This window comes from Tamandua tetradactyla, chromosome 1 (genome assembly GCF_023851605.1).
Source record: "Tamandua tetradactyla isolate mTamTet1 chromosome 1, mTamTet1.pri, whole genome shotgun sequence".
NCBI lineage: Eukaryota > Metazoa > Chordata > Mammalia > Pilosa > Myrmecophagidae > Tamandua > Tamandua tetradactyla.
In genome coordinates this window covers 117574200-117599175 of record NC_135327.1, presented here as the reverse complement: position 1 = coordinate 117599175, position 24976 = coordinate 117574200, and the positions used below count along the sequence as shown (strand labels likewise).

At 34.8% G+C, this 24976-nt stretch overlaps 1 protein-coding gene across 1 annotated transcript in view; it reads right to left on the bottom strand.

Annotated features, from left to right (window-relative positions):
* The window catches only part of COL28A1 (collagen type XXVIII alpha 1 chain), a 201584-nt gene that overhangs the window by 98460 nt on the left and 78148 nt on the right, over positions 1-24976 (bottom strand). Inside the window, exons 16-20 of the mRNA XM_077123093.1 lie at positions 19521-19589; positions 15446-15514; positions 14287-14355; positions 2165-2236; positions 1338-1406 (exon numbers count right to left, since the gene is read on the bottom strand). Of these exons, the coding sequence (XP_076979208.1) occupies positions 1338-1406; positions 2165-2236; positions 14287-14355; positions 15446-15514; positions 19521-19589 (348 nt within the window). The remainder of the gene's footprint in view (positions 1-1337; positions 1407-2164; positions 2237-14286; positions 14356-15445; positions 15515-19520; positions 19590-24976) is intronic.

Genomic DNA, 24976 nt, shown 5'->3' with positions numbered 1-24976 from the left:
GAATGTCCAAATATCACTAAAGATAATCATTTGCTGATAAAGACAAAACCCAGTTATAACTATTTTATTTTCTTCTACTCACTACCAAATTTAACTTATTGACCTAAGTTACCTCAGAATACCACCGGAACTCAAATAGATACAGTAAGCTTCTCCACTAGACCTTCGGAACCCATAAATTATTTGAAAGCCACAAATCCAGTGGCCTCTCTTGCTAATGCACATTCTTCTTGATCTATCCATGCCATTTGGCATCGTCCATCACTTTCATCTTGAAACACCTTCTCCTTGGTTTCCCTAACGTGGTTCTATTCTGTTTATCTTCATGCTCTTCTGAATATTCTTCTCTGGCTGCTTAACAGCTTGGGACTTGGACCTCAGCTCTCCATCTGAGATGTCATTCATTCTCACAGCTTCAATTATTAATACCAAGTGTCTGTTTTCCAAAAGCATATCCGAGAAAACAATCATTCTCCTGAATGTTAACAGGCCGACATTTCTAAAAGTATATTTCACATGATGTTAGATAAGTATTCCCTGTTCTCCAGCCCCTCAAAAAAGAACCCCATGGTATGGCCAATCAATAATTTAAAAATGTTTACAATTCTACCAATATACTTAAATATCATATCTCACATTGGATAAGGACTTGATTTTAGCCAATATTTTCACAAGATATGGACTTCTTAAGCTGTCAGTTATAATTTTTATAGAATTATAAATGGAATACTAATGAGTATACAGATTTTTTAAATTTTAGTCATATATAATCCATCAGAATGTTTATATGGTCATTGATTACAGTACATAACAATTGCAGGAATTTCTGGCACCTAGGAGGCATCACATTACTAAATAGGTCATGTCACTATTGGTCTTATTGATGAATTTGGATTTTCTTATCTTGACGTACGAAGATGTTTTTCAACTAGCACTTCTGCAGTGTATAAAATAACTTTATGTCAAGTTGTGGAAGTGAAATTGCCATTAAAAAGGGGGATATTTATTACTGCATGAGATTCTCTAAACACTAGGAACAAATTTATGGACTTTCAAGTCTCAATAATAGATCTCAAGCCTTCTTTTAAATGTCAATGTGACCATTTTAAAAAACATGTTGAACTCTTCCTATATATCAAGTATTATATAGATGTTAGAAAAATAACAATAAATACATTCTCCCTGTCTTCCAAAAGCTTACAAGATAGTATCCAGAATTCTAAGGAGATATAAACACATTTGACAAAACAGTAACAAATTTCTTCGAAGTTGGTTCCTTAACATCAACACCAGAACAAAGGCAGGCTGCTTCCCCGCACACTCGGTCAACCCCATACCTTGGGGCCAGGTTGGCCTTTTCCAGGTAGTCCTTCTATGCCCCTTGTTCCCGGAAGTCCTGCTTCTCCCTAAAGGAAATGAAAGTGACGTCTCAGGTGACCCTTCTGAGAGAGTATGTGTAAATCCACATTGTCCCCTTTCTTGCCAGTGAATTGGGCTAAGACTCTCCAAAACAGATTATACCTTCACTCCAGGGTTCTTATTTCCAAATAAAATTAATTTGGGAGTTTACCAATGTGGATTAATTAACATCAACTCCAGTTTCACTCAGAGCTGCTGAAAATATGAAAAAGCATGAGCTTGTCCAATTCCTCTGCCAATTTCCAAAGTAATAAGCACACTTTCCTTTGGCTCTTCATTTACACTTGGTGTATTTCTTTTCTCTTAACAAGAAAACCTTCAGCCTTTCCAGGTGCTGTTTTTCACTACTTATATTGAAAAATGAGTATTTCAAATGTCAACTCAAAATACTTCAGAAAATCATTACAATGGCCTTACTTCCTGAATCTGGCTTTTCTTTTGGGGAAAAATGTTTTTCTCCAAGTTAAAAATCCTTTCTAGACATCCTGAAGGAAGTAGGTTACTGGAGAACATTTTGGCCAAACACCAGAGAGAAGGTAGAGGGGCCTGGAACACCACTTCAGCCTTTGAATTGGTGTTCTTTCTGTCAGGGGTAAACTAAAAGGGAAATTTATACTTGGAGGAATGTTTTTTCCTTAAAGAGAATAAGTTTGGCATGGATGATTTAATTGAGCTCCTGCAGAATCAAGATATCAGTTTTGTTCAATAGTTTTCAGTCCAGTGATATGAAAAACATGGTGTCAACCTTCTTTCCAGCAGCTCCATCTTCTCCTGGTGCTCCTGGCAGTCCTGGGAGCCCTTTTGAGCCTGGCTCCCCCTGGTGGATAAAGAGAGACTTTATTTAATATTTATATTATGCACCTTCATTTTGAGATACTTGGAATTGTATGGATCTTACAGCGTTTTAGAAAAGCCTCTGAGCTGAGAAATATGATTAGAAAGTAATAGCAATTAAATCATTTGAACTTGAGCAAGTTACCTAACTTCCCTGGACCTCAGTTTTGGATTATAAATGAAATGAAAATTTAGGACACCAACATCACTTCCAGCTCTAATGAGCAATAATTCTATTTGCTTTCAAGTTAATTTGTGATTTAGAATAATAATTAATTTAAAATATAAAGAGAAAATTCATGCCATTTTCGAACAGTGTAAAATTTTCCTTACTGCATTTGAAAAACATACATTATTAAATTTGGTAAATTGAATCACATATTCAGTAGGAACATTGGACAATTAAAGATAATCTTATGGTCAAATATCTTTTGTAAGATGAAAAATCCCTAACTTGTTTATATTTTTTAAATTTATTATCTATTTTTACCCATAAATCCCTATTCATATATGTCTTAATGTTAGCCAGTTATCATTTTTCTTTAACCAAGTGTATATACATATGTTTTAAAATGTGAAAAATCAGCTTTCATTTAATTGGTATCCTTCTATTATCTGCTTTATAGAATAGCATGTAAAATAACAACATGGACCCTGGAGTCAGACAAATTTAGTTCAAATTCCATTTTGAACACCTCCTAGCTTTATTATCTCAGGCAAAATACTTAACTTCATCTTCCTTTTTTTGGCAACAATTTTTAAATTAGTAATAGCTACTATCATTTATTACTGCCAGCTATTATGTTAATCATAAATATAGTCACTCATTTAATCCACTTAAAGTCTCTGTAAAGCAACTATTGTTATCTCTATTTATGATACTTAATTTGATAAATAGATATCTTAAGATACTGAGACTTGAAGAGGTTAAATGAGGGGAGATTCCCATGCATTTATGCTTTGATTCACCATTTCTATTTCCAACTCATAGCAATGAGTTTTGAGTAATAAATATAGATAATATATTCAAGAGGAAAGAAGAGAGAGTAGGACTCAAATGATGGACAAATATCTCAGTACAGCAAAAATGGGAAAGAAGCACAAGGTTGACCAAAGCTCCTGATTTGCTGGGCTTATGTATGGAGCAGGCCATGGCAGAGAGTGGGAGAGAACAATGCACCCTAGAGAGTTGCCCAGAGCCAGGCTTGTGAAAGGCAGCTGAGAAAAAATCTCTGTGACTCTCAACTTGGGTTATCACTTTAATTTACAGACTAGACAGTAAAAGGCCCCATAAAACAGCCTTCTTATCTCTAAAAAATGAGCTGAGTCATCTGTTGGCTTGAATGTATCTTTCCTATCTCCAATAGCACCATAAAAGCAAACCAGATTCTGACTTGGAGGCCAGAGAAAATCCCAGAACAAATTTTGTTCTGTACTGTAAAACAGAGACTATTAAAAAAAGACATAAAGACATAAAAGGAATAATTTGAATTTAACAAAATTATGAAAGAAAAAAGATAGGAATGAAGTAAAAACAGGTGAATATAAAAAATTACCAATTTGAAATCATTGAAATGAGAAAAGAATCATTGAAATAAAATATTTAATAAACAGGATAAATTCTAGGTTACATACAACAGAGAAGTAAACTAATGAATTGGAAGGAAGTATTGAGGAACTAATCCAGAATACAAAGATTCAAAATATATAAAAAGAGTATTTAAAAGACAAAAAGTGAGGCTCCAAAGTAACCATATATTTGGCGTTATAAAAGAACATAATGGAAGAAATTTGAAGGGATAATAGTGGAGAATTTTTCTGACTTGAAGAAAGCCATGACTCCTCATATCCAAAGTAAATTCCAAATACTGGTCAGTATAAATAAATCCAACCTTGCCAAATTTTAGTGAAACTGCTTTAGAAGGTAGAGAGAGAAAAGACAAGAAATAACAAGGAATATTGACAACAAACTTCTCATTATCAATAATAAATGCCAGAGGCTGTTTGGAATAAAACCTTTAAAAAGATGCTGAAGGAAAATAACCGTCTACCTAGAAAATAATCCCAAGCTAAACTATTATTCAAAAATAAAAGTCAGAAAAAGATACTTTTAGACATACAAAAACTAACAGCTGACTATCTGTAGATCCTTACTAAAGAAACAATAAAATGATATCCTTCAGGAAGAAAAGAAGTGAAGCCAAAAGGAAAATCATAGATGTAATACTAGAAACATTGGTAAGTAGATAATATTGATTAAAAATAGTCAACATTTAATTAATCTTTAATTAAAAAGGAATGACATTTTTGCATTTTTAAAAGAAGCTATTATAATTAAAACTGTTAAAACAATAACAAGATAGGGACTTGTTCAATGGGGAATTTAAAATAATAAGCCCCAGGTATGAGAAAGAAATATTGAATAATTTTGGACATTGTTAGAAAAATACTCAATTATGTATGTGTTTTTCAAAACATAGTCTCCACAAAAAACAGAGGGAGAAAGAGAATCTAGAAAATTCTACCAATCCAACAGAGGGGAAGAAAGAAAAATAAGCCAAGGAAAATTTTGAAAAACAGAAGAAACAAAATTTAAAAATAGACACTTTTAAACTGAATTTTAAAAATCCAACTTTATCTTGTGTACAAGAGAAAATCACACCAAAATAACTCAGTAAATTAAAAAATAAATGACTAATACAGCCATACAATGTAATAGCCACAATAAGAGGAATGAATTATTGATACAACACTGAGGATGAACCTCAACGCATTATGCTTACTGAAAAAATTGCGTCTCAAAAGATTACATACTGCAGGTTTTCATTTATATATAGCACTCTTGATTTGACACAGTATAAAGATGGAGAGCACATAAGTGAACACCAGAGGTCAAGAATTGGCAGGGATAAGTGAAGATGGGTGTGAATACAAAGAAGGAAGCAGAGTTCCTTTGTGGAGATAGAACAGTTTTATATCTTCTTTTTGTGGAGGGATAATTGCATAGAACTAATAAGCATAGCCCAAATACTCCTAAAGAGTGGGAGAAATGTCAAAGGTGATGGTGGAGTTATACAAATAAGGTAGGGTTTAACAAATGAGTATGATTGTTGAATCATTATATTGATATTCCTTTAAATCTCCTGTATCTTATAGCAGCTCAAAGTAAAAACCTAAAATTGTGGAATTGTAACCCAAACCAACTCTGAAATCTGTTGTACAACTAATTGTTGTGACAAGCTTTGAAATTTATTGCTTTTTTGCATATATGTTATTTTTCACCCCTCAAAAAAGTCAATTGTGATGATAAATACACAGCTATATAATGATACTATGAACTATTGATTGTAAAAACAAACAAACAGAAAAAGTTAGAAGGGACATAGCACAATACCCCTAAAGATCGGGAGAAAGATCAAAAGAGAAAGTGAAGTTATAACAGAAAAGATAGGATTTAACAAATGAGTATGACTGCTGAATCATTATATTGCTATTTCTTTTAGTCTCCAGGGTTTTGGAGCAACTAGAATGAAAAACCTAAAATTGTGGAGCTGTAACCCATACCAAACTCTAAAGTCTGTTCTATAACTGATTGTTACAGAAAAGCCTAAAATTGTGGAGCTGTAATCCATACCAAACTCTAAAGTCTGTTCTATAACTGATTGTTACAATGTGCTTAGAAATTTTATGCTTTATATATACATAATATGTCTTTTTCACAATTAAACAGAAAATTAAAAAAAAAGAACAGAGAGATAGGACAAAGCTGGAGGGAGACACAAGATTAAGGGGGTTATTTTTAAAGAAGGAAGATATTACAGAATGTTTGATTATGAGAATGATCCAGTAAAAAGTGACAATTTTTTAAGTTAGTGGAAGGATACCCTGAAGCAGTGTTTTGAACAAGCCAGAGGGGAAGGATCCAGCACTTTGGAAGTGGAGAGCCTTAGCCAGGAGCATGCACAGTTGAGCCATCATAAAGGGTAGGGGTGGGGAGGCAGAACTCAGAGGATTTGGAAGTGGAGAGAGAAGGTGGTTCTCTTCAGATGCCTCCTATTTCCCAGTGAAATCAGCAGTAGGATCATTAGAAAATCAGGAGGGGTGTAGGAGGTTTGAGGAAAGAAGAAAAGGTATGGAATAGTCACTGAGAAGAGTGAATTGACTAGGGAATATGGCAGGATTGCCCCAGTGCTCCAAACTAAAAGTTAACTGAAAGCTGAAGTTGCATTTTTTAATATAGGTAGACTGGTCTATAATTTGTTTGCTTTTTATCTTATCATTTGTGTGATTTATGTACCAAGTTTTATTAGCCTGATTACATTAGGCTAACTGTGTACCAAGTTTTATTAGCCTGATAACACAAATTGAATAGACTTCCTTTATGTTTTCTAGGTTTCAGAACTGTTTGTGAGAGAGGGAATTTCTGTTCCATAAAGGGTTAAAGGTTTGTAAAATCAATTGTGCCTGGGATTTTGGAAGCAAGAGGAGTTTGAGATTTTTGATTACTAATTTAATTTATTTAGTGATATTGATTTATTGAAAGTGTCTTAAGTCATTTATTTAATATCTTTGTATGCTGTATGGTGGGGGTCACATTTCATTCTTTTTCCATTTGAGTATCCCTTATTGCAGCATTGTTTGCTGAATTTTTGTTTGTTTTGGTTTTTCATTTGTTTGCTTGCTTGTTTATTTGTTTGTAAGTGTATGGGCCAGAAATCAAACCCGGGTCTCCCACATGGCAGGCAAGAATTCTACCACTGAAATACCCTTGTACCCCCTAGTTTCTATATTTTTTAGAGACTTTACATTTTAGTAATGTTTTCCAACATACTTGTTTGAAATTATTACAGAAAATTTGTAATGATTTTTGAAAGCTACATGTTTATAGTTATATCTCCCTTTCACTCCTAATATTATTTGTGACTTTTCTTTTTAAAATGTTAATCATTTCTACTAGGGGTTTATTTATTTTAGTTTTTTTAAAAAAAGAATCATCTTTTAATTTTGTTGATGTTTTATTTTCAAGTTTATTATTTTCTGCTCTTGCCTTTATTTCCTATTATTTTAAGTTTACCATGCTTTTTTAAACTATTTTTTTAGTTGAGCATGACATTTAAGTATGTTTAATATTTTATTTAAATATATTAAATTAGTAATCAAAAGTCAAGTTTTAGTTTGGAGTAACAGGAACCAAAATTTCCCTCCACCTGATAAAACTAAAAGGCCAGACAAAATATATGAAACAATGTCTTTCCAGACATTAGACATCAAGTAATGAAGGACAATGATACCTTAGAGTTAGGAAACAAATTCTGTGAGCCCTATAATTGCTTTACGAACTGCCTGGAGAAAATATCCAGGCCACAGTGCAGGGAGATGGAAGCTAGGCAAAGCCCAGCAGTCACCCTAGTTTGAGGATACAAAAGTAGGAATCTTGATAAGCCAATGTGGTAAGGATTTACAGGGCAGATTACCACAGAGGAATTATACAAGTAGAACTGTGAAGATCTGCACAGCACCTGCCTTGAGTATTCATTTGAGCACATGCAAGTGAAGAAACTATGCAAGTCCAAGAGAAAAAAAAAAACTTAAAGGATTAGAGGGAACTGAGACAGGGTTGGAAATAGTACCTGTTACCAATGGCAAGAAGGAAAATTTCATAATTCAGAGGGCGGAAGTTAGAGGCTCTTGCCTCAGAAGTGGGGGAAAAATTAACCCTAAATTAAATGCTGCTATAGTCCTACCTAACAAAGCTTAAGAGCAAGACCTACAAGACTCAAACTGTTCTAAGTAACCTAAAGGCAATCAAGAACAAAGTACAAGAATATTTATAGGAATACAAAAATATCCAGCTCCTGAAAGGGTAAAATTCACAATGTCTAGCATTCCACCAAAAAATTACCAGGCATGTGAAAAAGCCCTTCATGAAGAGAAAATTCAATTGAACAATCTACACTGACTCATAAATGATACAGACAATAGAATTAGTAGATGAGGATGTTTAAATAGTTATTGTAACTATATTCTGTATGCTTGAGAAGCTAAAAGAGTTGAAAGATGTTAAATAGAGACATGAGCAATACAAAAAGGACCCAAATTGAACTTGTAGATTATTACAATGTGTGAGATGAAAATTATACTAGATAGGATGTACAATGTGTGAGATGAAAATGATATTAGATAGGATAACAGTGATTTGATATCACAATAGAAAAGACTAGTGAATTGAAAGACATAGCAATAGAAACTACCCAAACTGGAAAACACAAAGGAAAAAATTGCTGACAAATATAAATAGAGGGTCAATTAACTGTGAAATAATCTCAGTCAGTTAAATATAGGTCAAATTGGAATCCCTGAAAAGGGCAAAATATATATATATATATATATTTGGAGAACTAATGGTCAAAATTATCTCAGATTGGATGAAAACTATAAACCCATGGATCCAAGAACAGAAATGAACCCAAGGCACACGAAATATGAAAAAAACTAAACTCACATTATAATCAAGTAGTTCAAAACCAGGGATATAGAGAAAATTTCAAAAGGATCCAGAAGGAGAAAAAAGACGTGTTACATACAAAAGGATTAAGATAAGCATGATGCAAGTTTTTCATCAGAAACAATGAAAGTGAGAAGACAGTAGAGCAACATCTTTAAAGTATTGCATGATAGAAAAAAAAAAAAAGACACCTGTTATACTAGAATTCTGCCCCCAAAGAAAATGAAGGCAAAATAAAGGCTTTTTATTGGAAGAGAATTGGCAATTTCCTGAAAAATTAAATAAACATCTATCATATGACCCAGCCATTCCCCTTGTAGGTATTTATCCAAGATAAATGAAGACATAGGTCCATAAAAACACCTGTGAATAACAGGCTGAGCTCTCACACTTGGGGTTTGTTCATATGAAATTTAACCCCCCAAAGGATAGGCTAAGCCTACTTAAAATTAAGCCTAAGAGTCACCCCCAGAGAACTTGTTGCTCAAATGTGGCCTCTCTCTCTCAGCCAACACAACAAGCAAACTCACTGCCCTCCCCCTCTCTACGTGGGACATGACTCCAAGGGGTGTGGACCATCCTGGCAACTTGGGTCAGAAATCCTAGAATGACCTGGGACTAAACATCAAGAGATTGAGAAAACCTTCTCGACCAAAAGGGAGAAGAGTGAAATGAGACAAAATAAAGGGTCAATGACTGAGAAATTTCAAAGAGAGTCAAGAGGTTATCCTGGAGGTTATTCTTACACATTATATAGATATCACCTTTTTAGTTAAGGTGTAATGGAGAGGCTGGAGGGAACTGCCTGAAAATGTAGAGTTGTGTTCAGGTAGCCATGTTTCTTGAAGATGATTGTATAATGATAGAGCTTTTACAATGTGACTATGTGATTGTGACAACTTTGTGTCTGATGCTCCTTTTATCTACCTTATTGACAGATGAGTAAAATATATGGATTAAAAATAAATAATAGGGGGAACAAATGTTAAAATAATTTAGTAGATTGAAATGCTGGTGATCAGTGGGGGGGGGGAAGAGGGTATGATATATACAAATGTTTTTCTTTTTTCTTTTTATTTCTTTTTCTGGATTGATGCAAATGTTCTAAGAGGTTATCGTGATGATGAATATACAACTATGTGATGATATTGTGAGTTATTGATTATATACCAAGAATGGAATGATCATATGGTAAGAATGTTCATGTTTGTATGTTGTTATGTTTTAAAAAAAATTTTTTTTAAATGCCTGTGTATGAATGTTCATTGAAGCTTTAATTGTAATATCAAAAAAACTGGGAATGTCCATCAAGAAATGAATGGAAAGCTATTCAACAATGAAAAGGAAAAAACTATTCACAGACACTACATCATGGGTATATACTGTATGACTTCATTTATATAAACTTATGGGAAATGCAAGCTAATTTATAAAGGGAGAAATCAGATCAGTGGTTAGCAGATCAATGGAAATAGGAGGGGTTAAGGAAGGATGGAAGTATGGTATTACAAAAGACATCAGAAAACTTTAGGGGTGATGATATCGTCATTATCTTGATTGTGGTGATGGTTTCAAGAGAATGTATTCCAAAACTTACCAAATTATATACTTTGAACGTGCATTTATTGTATGTCAATCATACCACATTAAAGTTATTAAAAATAGATGCTAAAGTGGAATACATTAGTAGTTAATTGAATTATCATTTAAAATAAATTATATGTCATTATCAATTGGGTGTATGTCAGGAATGCAAGGATGGTTCAATAACTCAAAACTATAAATGTAACATACCATATTAACTGGTTAAAGGGGAAAAAAATACAATTATCTCAATAGATGCATAATTTTATAAAGTCAATACTCATTTCTGATTAATCACCAACTTTTGATACAATTGAAATAGAAGAGAACTTCCTTAAACTAACAGAGCATAGCTATTAAAAATGTACAGCAAATGTCACACTCAAAAGTGAAACTATAGAAGCACTCCCTTTGAAGTCATTTCTTTGGATCATCTGTACTGGAGATCATAGCAGTGTACAATGATAAAAAGAAATAAGAGGGGAAAAAAGAAGAGGCAAACTTCCAAATTTCAGACAATGTGACTATGTAAATGGGAGTAAAAAATCAAGAGACTATAAAACAATTAGAAATAATAAGAGATTTCATCAAGTTTGTGCCTAAAAAAATTCTACAAAAAAAAACAGTACTTTTCCTACAACTTGCGATAGCTTATTAGGAGATGTAGAAAAAGTGAAAAATTTCACAATTGCAAAAAATTATCTAAAGTACCTGAGAATAAATTTAACTAAGGAGGTACAAGACCTTTATGGAGAAAGTTACATTTTCCTGAAAATTTGGTGAATTTTACTATGTGTGTTGTTTAAAAGACAAAATTTAATCTGCAGATTCAAAGCAACAACTGGCAAAATACCAATGGGATTTTTGTTGAATTTGGCAAGCCAATTCTTAAATTCATATGTTACTTTCAAGAAAAACAAAGAAAGAAGAACAAGATGAGAGTATTTTCTATATCAGATGTCAAAACTTATAATAAATACACCTTAATCAAAACAGGAAGGTAATAGCAATGAGAGGGATAAATAGGCAAATGGAGCAGAACAGAGAGCTCAAACGATCCTCACAACTACAGAAACTTGATATGTGACATTGGTGGTACTATGAATCAATGTGGAAAGGATGTACCATTTGATAACTAGTGTTGGGACAATTGGCCATCCACATAGGGAAAAAATAGATCCCTTCATTGCCCCATATGTAAAAATTAATTCCACATAGATTAAAGTCATAAATTTAAAAAAGCAAAATGCTTAAGTTTTCAAAAGAAAATACAGAAGAATATCTTTATGGCTTGGGGTCAAGAAATTTTTATTTAAGGGGTGGGCCACAGTGGCTCAGCAGGCAAGAATGCTTGCCTGCCATACCAAAGGACCCAGGTTTGATTCCTGGTGCCTGTCCATGTATAAAAAAAAAAAAAAAGAAAGAAAGAAAGAAATTTTTATTTAAGAAGCACAAACAATAAAGGAATAGACTACATCAACATTAAAACTTCCTTACACCAAAAGATATCTTAAGAGAAAAAGACAAGCTGCCTTTTAGGAGAAGATACTTGCAATCCATATTATAAAAGATTAGTAAACATATATATAAAGAATTTATATTAATTAATAAGAAAGGGATAACCTATCCTGAAAAGAAAATGAATGGCTACAGCAATTTTCAAAAGGTAAAAGTTGAAAAACTCTCTAAACTCACTAGTTATGATGAAATAAAAATTAAAACAATGAGAAATACTTTAATACACCTCATATTGGTAAGGATGTAGAAATAAAAACATTGTCATACATTGCTGGCAAGAGGGAAAGCTGACACTCAATTTTGGTGAGGAAGTTGGCAATATAAGAACTGAAGACTTGTATACTCTGTGATCTCCCAATTCTATTTCTAGCCATTTATGTTATATAAGTCAGAGAAACTCTGACTTGCACAAGAGGAAACACATAAAACGTTTATGGCAGCATTGTTGGTAAAAGGGAAAAATCAGAAGCAATTTAAATGTCTATCAAGAGGAAAACAGATAAAAATAAGATATTTCCAATAATAGAACACTATAAAGCAATTAATATGAATGAATTAGAGGCATGGGAAAACACAAATAAAACATAAGGCAAAATAAAAATATTTTGCAGAATGGTATATTATAAAAAGTTTTTTTAAAACAAAAAATCAATATATGGTATATGGATATAAACACATGGAAAAAATATAAAAACTCTGAATTCACAATAGGGACTATGCTTGGAGAGGGAAAGGAGGGCAGTGGGAATGGGGAGGACAGGCGGGGGACTCCAGATATATCATTCATGCTCTTCCTTAAAAAAATCTCTAAATAAAATTTAACAACATATTAATATTTGGTAAAGCTGGGTCATGGAATACATGGATATTCCTTCTATTATTCTTTATACTGGTGAGTATGTTTGAAGTTTCTCTTTTTTTCTATGTGAGAGAAGTTTAATATTACACATCAAGTTAGCAGCAAAACTGGGATTTGAACTTTGGTGGTTGACCTAATGAGCCTCACTAACCATTAACAATGGCTAATACTTCTTTGTAGCAACATTAAGAACAGCTAGCCAAACAGGTGTGATGCCTCTCTCCAAGGGGTAAATCATAGTTTTATTAAAGGAGATGATTTTATGCCACATACCCCGTAAATTATCTAAAACTGACATAAACTTATTTGTGTGTGTGTGTTTATATATATTTAACTTAACACTTAGCACATTGTATGGCACATTGAAACCACTCAACAAATGGCAGCTATTATTATTATATTAGGACATGTTTTTATTCCTGTAATGATATGTTTACAGATATGTCACATGTATAAAATGTATTTTCTTTTTAGACCCACACCTTACATATTTATCTAATATCTAGATGCTCTTAAGCATAATGATAAATGACAGCAGAACGATGGTGAAATTCAATGCTCAACATGGCTCACTCACCAGACTCTAGATATCTTTAGGATATATTATAGAAATTACAAAGGAAGAAGTGAGGCTTCATCCTTTATTCATTCATTTACTTATTCAGCAGTATTTATTGAGCACCTAGGAAGTTCCTGCCCTAATGGAGGTGACACTTAAGAACAGTACTATCAAACAGAAATATAAAGCAAGACATATATGTATTTATAACCTTCTTAGTAGCCACATTAAAAAGTTAAAAGAAACAGGTGAAAATAATTCTAATATATACTTTTCCAAAACATTATCATTTCAACATGCATATAGTATGTATGGATTATACATCATTATCAGAACATATTGAATTTGTACTAGTCACATTTCAAGTGCTCAATAGCCACATGTGGCTATTGACTACCATATTGGACAATGCAGTTGTAGAGGGTAAAGCAAGATGAAAGGGGATTTTATAATATGCAAATTAAATGCAAATTATATTAAATGGTATAAGCAGAGGGAAACAAACAGCAAGCATGCTAAGATATAAAATATATCTGGGTAATGGGAGTGATAACATGGACACACTTTAGATTTAGGGAATGAATTTCTGAGGAGTAGCTTTAGATCTAAGAGCTAACAAGTGAGGAGGAGCCAGCCACAAAATAAAAGAAGGGAAGTAACCTTTACTGAAATCCTATATGTGCCAGGTACCAAGTCGATACTTCTATCTTTTATAATTGGATGGGTATTTAATATTTGTACAGAATCACTGTGTGCCAAAGGAGGGATTCTGAATCTAACAAGTAGAGGAATTTTTTAAATTACCAAATGAATGGGAGTTATCAAATTAAACTAAGATTTTGATTTTTCTTAAATAATAACAGCTATTGTTGAACATTAGATGCTTCTCTGAATAAATTTTCTACACTGGGGAAATGGTAGATGACTGGATTGTATAGAATATAAGTTAAAACTTACAAGATATTATGTAAATTATCTAAACACATTTGAGTAGCATAGTCAACTTACCTTTGGACCTTGAACTCCAATTCCCACTGGCCCTCTAGGACCTGTAGGTCCCACTTGGCCTTCTTCTCCCTAAAAAAGAAAAAGTGTTTGAATATGGCAACAAAAGAGAAATAATACATACCTGCTTTTAATCTTTATAGAGACATTTTATATCAACAAAATGATAAGAAACTGAGTTTCATGTACTTAACTGAGTTTCATGAATTAATATATATATTATATATAAACACATATATAGTTAGTTTTTCTAATAGCCTGAAATCACCACAAGTGAAAGCAAGCAGATGGATCTTCACTAAATTTGGAAAATATATACAGACACAGATACATAAGAAATGGTCTGACAGAATATAGGCTTTGTGGTACACTGAATATTGATTTTAAGGAGTCTTTGTCTGTAGAGGGCACCTAGAATAGATGGACAGTTGTTCATATTTCAGAAAACAACTAAATTGAGACATGAGAAACCATGGTGACCACTGATCAAGAATAATAACATAACCAGAGAGAACATGAGCTTCCAATTATGAGCCCCAAATCAAAAATCACAAGGAGAATAACTGTATTCTACTGAATTTCTCACATGGGCAGCTCTAAGGAGTATACTGTAAGATGAGTAGTCTCAGAGAAGTATTTTAACCATTAACGATGGCTAATGCTTTTTTGTAGCAACATCAAGGACAGCTAGGCAAATAAGCGTGATGCCTCTCTCCAAGGGATAAATCATAGTTTCATTAAAGGAGATGATTTTATTCCTAAGTTCATAAAAAAAATCATTTGTTCAGTTATTCCTGACTCCATATCTTTAACTAAATATTTTAGTAATCATATCTACCATTGGGGTAAGAATGAAAATTAATCAACCCAGGGTCACATAGATACCGATAACATCTATTGATACTGTTGCTTGAGTTGCTAGAATGGAGTCTCAAAGGTGAAAATAACAACAACAAAAAAGTCAAAGATGATTGTGGAGGTAAAGGTTCTTAAAGCTTAAAATATACATCCCATTTTCTAAACTTTCAGGAATATTCATAACCATTCACATTAAGTAGAGATTTAAATTATCTCATATGCTGTTTTCAAAGGAACTGGCCAGTGATCAGAAAACAGTTATCAGACTATATTCACATCAAACTGCTCTCATTTAGAAAATTACCTTGGGGCCAGGTGAACCCTGTCCTGGAGGCCCTTGAGGACCAGTTAGACCAATAGGACCTTGAATTCCCTTTAAAATAAAATAAAACTTGTGTTAGTGAAATTAAAAATATATATTTGTATAAGAGTAGTTTCACTTTCTCTAAAATAAAAGTTGAGTGCACATGCCAAAATAGATTACTCATACATAATAGATGTTTGTTGAATGGGATGCAGAGAGTGCTAATTGAACCATAATATATATTCTCCCTTTCTCCCATTGTAATAGAAATGTTATCTGGCCCAGATGGTTACATAGAATAAAGACCACGTTTCCCAGTGTCCTTTGCACCCAGATGTGGCCATGTATCCTAGGTTCTGACCAATAGAACTGAACAGAAATGATATGCTCAATTTCATGCTAAAGGAGGACGTGGCCCTTCTCCTTCCCCTTTTCCCTTCCCACTGGCTTGAGTGAAAACATGGCAGCAAGTTCTCCTGGAACAAGCAAATGAGGAAAGCACTCTCAGGAAGGTAGACCAGCAAGAATGAAGAAGCCCAAAACCCTAACGACACTGATGAACAGAACTCCCACACTAGTAGGGAGTTTTGAGTAAGAGAAATAAAATTCCATCTTTTTAAACCATTTCACATCTCTGTCACAGATAGATAAACCTTTAGCCTAGCGGTACCAACAGATATGTATTAGGAAGTAAAGTTTGAGGTTTGATCAAATATCTAAGAAGAAGAGCCAGCAGACACCAAACTGAAGAATGTTCAAACAAGAACTAGTTGCATGACTCCTGAATCCCTCACCCCACAGCAGGTATAAAAAGAAGGAGGAAAACAGGATTTATGAAATTCTTCTTTGGCAAATTAAAAGTGGTCTTCTAAAGAGTTTTCTTTCGAGAAGGTAAGAGGAATTTGGGCTGCCTCTCTCTTCATCCCATACTAGATGGGGAACTTCAATGAAACCATTTGGGGATATTGATTTTTCTTTTGGGTACACAAGAGACTAGTATCTGACTTATACCTGAGAAAGCTAAAATGGCCAATGTTATCTAAGAAAGGGTTGTGGAACAGAAAAAGGCTGTGTACCCAGAGTTTGTGAATATAAAGGCAACATGATTTTTTTTGGTAGAACAGATATATTCCAGATGAGAGCGAGAGCCAATCTAGAACTGCTTATTTTTGTTTGTTCTTTATTAGAGAAGTTTGTAGGTTTACAGAAAAATCATGTATAAAATACAGAGTCTAGGACTGTTTTGAATCCCACCCTGGTCTGGAAGGTTAATGGTACTCCAACAGAGAGAGCCAGGGCAGAATGAACTCCCAGAAAAGCTGAGGCTGAGGGGCACAGACAGCTGGAGGAAGAGACTCCTTCATCCACATCTTAGGCGGAGCAGAGAGGCCAGTGACGAGGAAGGACGTCAGCTTCAAAGAATCTACTAAGCCCAGAAGGCCCAAAGCCATCTGACAACAGCACCAACCAAAAAAGAACTGCCATGTTCTCCTCTTTTCCTCCCATCCTTGATTCAGCCTGGGAGGGATGAGAAACACACTCCTTCTCCAGGACCACAGGTTCTCCCTGCAGCTTGTATCAGATGAATGACAATTAAGAGGATAAATAACCTATGGGCTAGATACCTTTAATTACAGAATTGAAATTATAATTTGTACCTTATAATGACCCTAGAACTTTCTATTACTTAAGAGTGACCAGAAAAATCTACAGCCTGCTAGAAAGTTCTTCCTGTGGCAGGAAGAAATCTCCCCACTGGAAAAAAATATATATAAGGGATAATGAGAAAATAAAACCTAAAAGGCTGTTTTGTTTATATCCCATCAGCCGTGATTGTTCAAAGAATGTTAACATATAAATGATAGCTTTATTGCAAATTTTATGCTCCTTTTCTCTAATTAGATGATACAACTTCTTGTATTTTTTAATTTTAAAGAGATTATTCCCTTTTTCTCTGATTGATAAAGCAGTCCAAACAATTTAGTGAATTTAAGGTTGATATACTATAAATATTGAACAGTTATAGGAAGGACTCTTTCCTGACTCTTACAGTAGCCCACAAGTAGCAGGCAATGAGACAGGGAACCAAATAATTCAAAGGAATGTGTTTATATGTGTGTGTACATAAGTATATGTGGTTATTTATATTCCACTTTCTTTTATAAAAAAATTTGAAGTAGTCAATGCCCCAAATATTTGATGAAATCTTCAGGCGACTAGAGTAGAAGTCTGGAAGCAGAAGTTCCCTCACAAACAATTGAGTGGGAAAATTCATTTCTATAAGAAAACCTAATAATAAGAAAAATTCAGTGGGTAGAAAAATTAAATTAAGGATAAAAGAAAATGAATATTGCATAAACTAAGGTTACATTTAAGTAAAATTTGAAACATTTGTCTTAAAAGAATAAACCATTTTTTTTTTCTTTTCCAATGCAGTTTACCAATTGTATATTTCATTTAACCTATCCATTAGGGGTCAGCACCATAATTGGCCACTTCTACCACAATTTTTTTTTCCTCTTGGAAAAGAAAAGACAGGATCAAGCAATGAAAGAACTCAAAGAGAATTTTTTTAAGCTGAAAAACAATAACCTCCACCAAAAAACAGCATTAAGGCAACAGGAAGCCACAGGGAGCAGTCCAGAATACAAAGGTCATCTGCATAGACTTGGTTTTCTTTGAACCTCATTTTCAACCACATAGTGGTGGCTGAGCACCACGACAATACAAGCCCTAGATGTGACAGCACTGTCAGCTGCTCCCAGGATCAGAGTGTAGACAAGCCCTGCTGAAACCAGCAAATAAACTACCAGCTTGAGAATGCCCTGGTGGCATAGTGAAACCATGATTCTCAAATAGTCAAAACAACTATCTCTTAATTTAATCTAAATATTTCTTTACAGATTTACCTTGGTTTTTCTTGCACGTTCATCCTCCTAATGTCTTACACTACGACTTCTGCCAAGGGGACAGAAATTTGGAAAGGAATAATTCCCAATTTTGCTGTTGCTTAAATTAATAACAACAAAAAGTTAAATTAATTTGTAGATGGCTAAAAAGAAACTCAAAATTAATTTGAAATTATCTTATTTTTTAAACTCTTCTCTTCTCTACTACAATGGATAAAAGGAACACTGTTCTTTCCACAGGCAACAGAATAAGTCAAAATAATAAATATTAATCAAACTGTTTTGCTACTTTTGGCCCAGGAGGATGTTCAGCATAAATCTGGATTTGGTGATCACTTTGATCAAATGAGATTGTAAGAAAGGTATATAGTGAATAACAAGTAGATAGGACTGTCATCATCACATTATTTACAATTAGATGAGTGTCCACCTTTTCCAAAAGTTAGGGTCAGAAGATATTAGAAGCAGTTCCAACAATGAATGTAGAGATATCCCCAAAGATTTTCCTTTCTTCTGAGCAAGAGAGGCCAGTTATCATTTATAAAACCTATCTGCAGGGCAGGCCATGGTGGCTTAGCAGACAGAGTTCTTGCCTGCCATGCCATAGACCCGGGTTCAATTTCCAGTGCACATTCATGCAAAAAAAAAGGTTATTTGCGGTGTGCCTCTATTCGAAAAGGTGTCCCTTAAATTAAGCAGTATCTCTGATTCTGGTCCTTGTTTTAAATTTAATAGCTTTTCCAGATTGGTATGCAATTATGGGGTGGGAAAGACTACTCTACTGACACTGGGAGAGAGTAGAATTTAATCATTCACAAAGCTCATAAGGAGAAAAACATACATAAACCAACAGGTAAATAAACTATTGCCACCAAAGAAAACTGCAAAATAAAAAGTATTATTGCAAAACTTTTACCCTGTTAATTAGGCTTTAATTTTTAAAGTCACAGCACTAAGGAAAACACAATTTATTTTTTAAGTCTTTGGAAATTCTACAAAATAAAATCTCTTGAATTCATCTTATCTGTCCTTACTTTCACTTCTGGACATAAATCCCATTGCAACTTGATGGTCAGTTATACTCAGATATTAGCAGGACCAGACTCCAATTAATGCAAGGATTAGGCCAGAATGTTCTAAAGGAAAAAGAAGAAAGCACTGATTACCTGTTCCCCTTGACTCCCGATTCCAGGCATACCTATCGGTCCTGGGGGTCCCACAGGTCCCAAATCTCCCTGCGCATAAAATAAATCAGAAATGCAACAATACAATAAAACCTCATTCTTATGTACTTTGCTAATCTGGAAGTCCGTTGGATTAAAACTTATCTTTATACTATAAAAAAGTCCAACAAGGAAATTAATTGAATAAACAACTTAGGGTATGTTTAACTTATATAAGAAGATAGACATTTAAAGCAGTTTATAAATAATACAAAGCTGGACATTCCTTTTCAACTCCTTCTCTTAGTTACTATGAGAGTTATAAATAAAGAATAATGAAATACACAATTAAGAAAAGGTAATTCAAATGTTAATCGTAAAGCATTAATTAAAAACAAAATAGTTCCCCAGAGAATGCTACTGCCAAAACCCTGGGATATTTTTTGCACTGAAGAGTTATAAAACTCCATTTCTTTTAAACAGTTTATAGTCAAGTTTGCCAAAAATAGAAAATGGCATTTTTTCCTATTAGTCTAAATTGGTGAGCATTTACATCAGCTTTTATTTGTCCTTTTTTCTCACAAGAACCAAAAATGCCTCCATGGTTATTAGAATGTTGCAATACTTCCTGTCAGGCTCATAACAAATTATTTGAAGCATAAAACTCATAGCTTACAAGGAAACCAGTAGTTGAAAGAGAAATTGGAGAAAAAATGTATTAAAATTTTCTAAATACCTTTTCCCTCCAAATCCTATTAAGTATGCATGCACTTTGAAAAATTAAAAAATTATTTAAGGTAAATGTAACAAAATTAAAGTGCCCTAACCTCTTCCTCCCTGAAGGAAATGTGGGAAATAAAGTGATAGTTATTAATAGGAAAAGCAATATCATTTCATTCACTCTTTGTGTCTTTCAACAAATATTGTTAGAAATTTAATTGCCATTAAATGCCAGTGACCATAATAGCCAAAAATTTCCATCCTCATAGAGCTTAAATTCTAGAGTGGGAAACAATAAACAGTAAACAAGACGAAAAAGATCAAATAGAAAGTACATTGAATAGTAATAAGTGCTAAGGAGAAAAACAAATCAGGGAAGAGGGGAGGCAGTTGCAATTTTAGATAAGGTAGCCAAAGATGGCCTCACTGACGAAAGGGAATGAACCAGGTAGAAACCTGGAGGGAAAGTTTCCAGACAGAGCTAATAGTCAGGTCAAGCATAATGCTGGGTATATGTTCTAGAGTGTGTCTGGAGTGTGTGTGCATGAGGGAAAGCTTGAAAGGTTAAGTCAAAGAAATATGGCAGTGGGGTTGGGAAGATGAATCAAGAGGGCCTTTTTGGTCATCGTAAAGACTCAGACTTTTCTGTGAATGAGATGAGAAGCCAGAAGAGGGTTTTGAGCAGGATAGTGAATGATCTTATTTCTGAAAGGCTCAACAGAAAGTCCACATGAGAGACCAGGGTGGTGGCAGTGGACGTGGTAGACAGCACTCAGATCCTGGATGTATTTTGAAGGTAGAACTGATAGGACTGAGACAGATTGGATGTAAAGTTGAGAAATGAAAGAGAGAGAGAGAGAGGAATCAAGGATGCTTCTGAGGTTTCAGAAAAAATCATGTTATTTCCTAAAAAGTCTGAAAGAGAAGTAAGTTTCAAGTAACATCAGGAGCTTAATTTTGAACACTATTAAGTCTGAGATGTTTAACATAGACATCAAAGTGAACATATCAAGGAGGTAGAAAAGGTCTGAGCTGAAGACATAAATTTGGGAGCGCCCAGTTTATAGATGTTTTTTAAAGCCCTGACTGGGTGAGTTTACCAGGCAGATAAGGAAGATGGAAAGACTGAACCCTTTGGGCATTCTAATTACTAGAGGTCAGAGAGATGAAGCAGCAATTCTCTTTGGACTATATCAGGATCTGCCTTCAAATAGTCTGATAATAAATATTTTAGACTTGAGGTCCAGAAAGTCTCTGTTGTAACTAATTAATGCTGTTTTGGTAGTGCGAGAGCAGCCACAGATAATAGGTAAGCAATGTGGTTGTGTTCTAATAATATTTTATTTACAAAAATAAGCAGTAGGCCCTACAGTTTGCTAACCCCTGACCTAAATATGTTATTATGAACAAGAGTGTATCATTATATCATATTTCAAGTAATATGAACGTTTGTTGAACCTTTCACTAAGTCATGCCCTAGAATATGCTTCTAAGTGTCTCAATCCCTGTACTAAATAAATATCATGGAAATAAACTAGATTGTGTCTTTCAAGAAACTAGAGAACTAGATCGTTTGCTGTAAGAACTTGATTGCTTGTTACTGTACTAAATGATTTTGCTGTTTATCTCATTTAATCCTCACAACAACTCTCCGAAATAGGTATCCCATTTCATTTTCCATATGGGGTTAAGGAATTTGCCCTGACTCAAACAACTGTAAGATGGCAGATGCAAGATTTAAGCTCTCTCTCTGACTCTAGAACTCAACTCATAACCACTATTCTTCAATTATTCAATAAGCACATAAGGAGATCCCCTTTTGTCCAGTGTTATTTATATTTAAATACCTATCTCAAAACTATCTCCTTTGCTGGGCAGGTGCCGGTGCACCTCGTATGCCATCCAGCTCTCACTGCCTTCGCTCTCCCCCGCGCTGCCCGCCGCCAGCCCGGTGGTCTGCTGAGAGCCAGAAGGCGTAGGGAGGACGGGAAGGATGGAGCTCAAAATAAACACTGTCCCGCTGGCAAAAAACAAAACAAAAACAAAAACTACCTCCCTTTTTTGACACCAATTATATATATTAAAGAGCCCTTATCAGGAATCAAGCCAAGATGGTGGCTTAGCAAGGTGTGGGATTTAGTTTGTCCTCCAGAACAGCTACTAAAAAACCAGGAACAGTACAGAACAGCTCCTGGGGCCACATCAGTGACTGGACATACAGTGTACCCCAGTCTGGACCAGCTGGACTGGCTGTGAGCCCCCCCAGATCCATGAGTTCCCCAAGCCATGGCAGCCAGGGCCCCTCCCCCACAGGCTGCTTCCCAGACAGGAAAGGAAAGGGACTTTAACAGCAGGGGCTGAGCCCAACCAAACACCAATTGTGGAATTAATTAACAAATTCTGACAACTAAAAATAGGCCCCCAGCTCAATTGAACCTGGTCAAAGCGGAGGTCGCTGATTTTTGCCCCAGCACCAAGGGGGCAGGGCTGGCAGAAAAAGAAACAGAGGTTTTTGTGGCTGTGTTTCTACAAAGTCTTGACTGCCTTTGGATACAGCAGCAGGGCTTCTTAGGCTGCAACTGCCACAGGCATAGGCAGAAACAAGCTTGTTTGAGGGCTTGTCTTGAGCCTGTGCCTTCCCCAGGGGAGGGGTGAGGCCCAACTCAGGTGGAATCCCTCCCTCAGGAATTTAGTACCAGGGCTTGGTAATTTGAAGCCGTTAAAACCAGCCTACAACCTCTCCTCTGTCCCCACCATGCCCCCAGAAGGGAGAGTCTGCCAAAGTTAAAGGTACCGCATCATCTTATGCTGGTGGGACCTGTAGGCAGACAAGCACCACATACTGGGCAGGATAAGAAAAACAGAGTCCAGAGATTTCACAGGGATGTCTTTCAAGCTGCTGGGTCTCACCCTCAGGGAAAACTGATGCAGGTGACTCTTTCTTCCTGACAGGAGGCCAGTTTGATCTGGGAAAATCTGGCTGGGGTCTATACTACCTAACTGATACCTCCTAAGGGTGGGGGGTGGGGAAAAGGCACCATACAGGCAGGACAAGAAACAAGAAAACAAGAACTGAAAAATTCTCCTCCATTAAACAAAACCTAAGCTCATTGTCCAGAAAAAGCTGAACTGAATGTCATGAACTGAATGTCAAAACACAGACAGACAACAAGTTCATCCAGCAAGAAAACCCTAGGTAAAAGAAGTGAAAACAATCTCTTGAATAAACTAATCAAGGTAATTAAATGCCTAGACAGCAACAAAAAATAACAAATCACACCAGGAAAATTGAAGATATGGCCCAGTCAAAGGAACAAACCAACAATTCAAATGAGATACAGGAGCTGAAACAATTATTTCAGAATATATGAACAGACATGGAAAACCTCATCAAAAACCAAATCAATGAATTGAGGGAGGATATAAAGAAGGCAAGGAATAAACAAAAGAAAGAAATGGAAAGTCTGAAAAAACAAATCACAGAACTTATGGAAATGAAAGACACAGTAGAAGAGATGAAAAAAACAATGGAAACCTATAATGTTAGATTTCGAGAGGCAGAAGATAGGATTAGTGAACTGGAGGATGGAACACCTGAAATCCAACTGGCAAAAGAAAATATAGCAAAAAAAAAAAAAAAGGAAAAATATGAGCAGGGACTCAGGGAATTGAATGACAGACAATATGAAGTACATGAATATACATGTTGTGGGTGTCCCGAAGGAGGAAAGAAGGGAAAAGGAGGAGGAAAATTAATGGAGGAAATTATTACTGAAAATTTCCCAACTCTTATGAAAGACTTAAAATTACAGATACAAGAAGTGTAGCGTACCCCAAAGAGAATAGATCCAAATAGACATACTCCAAGACACTTACTAATCAGAATGTCAGATGTCAAAGAGAAAGAGAGAATCTTGAAAGCAGCAAGAGAAAAGCAATCCATCACATACAAGGGAAGTCCAATAAGACTATGCATAGATTTCTCAGTAGAAACCATGGAGGCAAGAAGACAGTGGGATGATACATTTAAATTACTAAAAGAGGAAAAACTGCCAACCAAGAATTCTGTATCCAGCAAAATTGTCCTTCAAAAATAAGGGAGAAATTGAAACATTTTCAGACAAAAAATCACTGTGAGAATTTGTGACCAAGAGAGCAGCTCTGCAAGAAATACTAAAGGGAGCATTAGAGGCAGATAAGAAAGGACAGGAGAGAGAGGTGTGGAGAAGAGTGTAGAAAAGAAGACTATCAGAAAAGGAAAAAAGAAAAATTAGATATGACATATAAAATCCAAAACACAAAATGGTAGAAGAAAGTACTACCCATACAGTAATAACACTAAATGTTAATGGATTAAATGTCCCAATCAAAAGACCCAGACTGGCAGAATGGATTAAAAAACAGGACCCATCTATATGCTGTCTACAGGAAACACATCTTAGACCCAAGGATAAACATAAGTTGAAAGTGAAAGGTTGGGAAAAGATATTTCATGCAAATGACAATCAGAAAAGAGCAGGAGTAGCTATACTAATATCCAACAAATTAGACTTCAAATGTAAAACAGGTAAAAGAGACAAAGAAGGGCACTATGTATTAATAAAAGGAACAATTCAACAAGAAGACATAGCAATCATAAATATTTGTGCACCAAGTCAGAATGCTCCAAAATACATGTGGCAAACACTGAACAGAGAAACAGACACATCTACCATAATAGTTGGAGACTTCAATTCCAC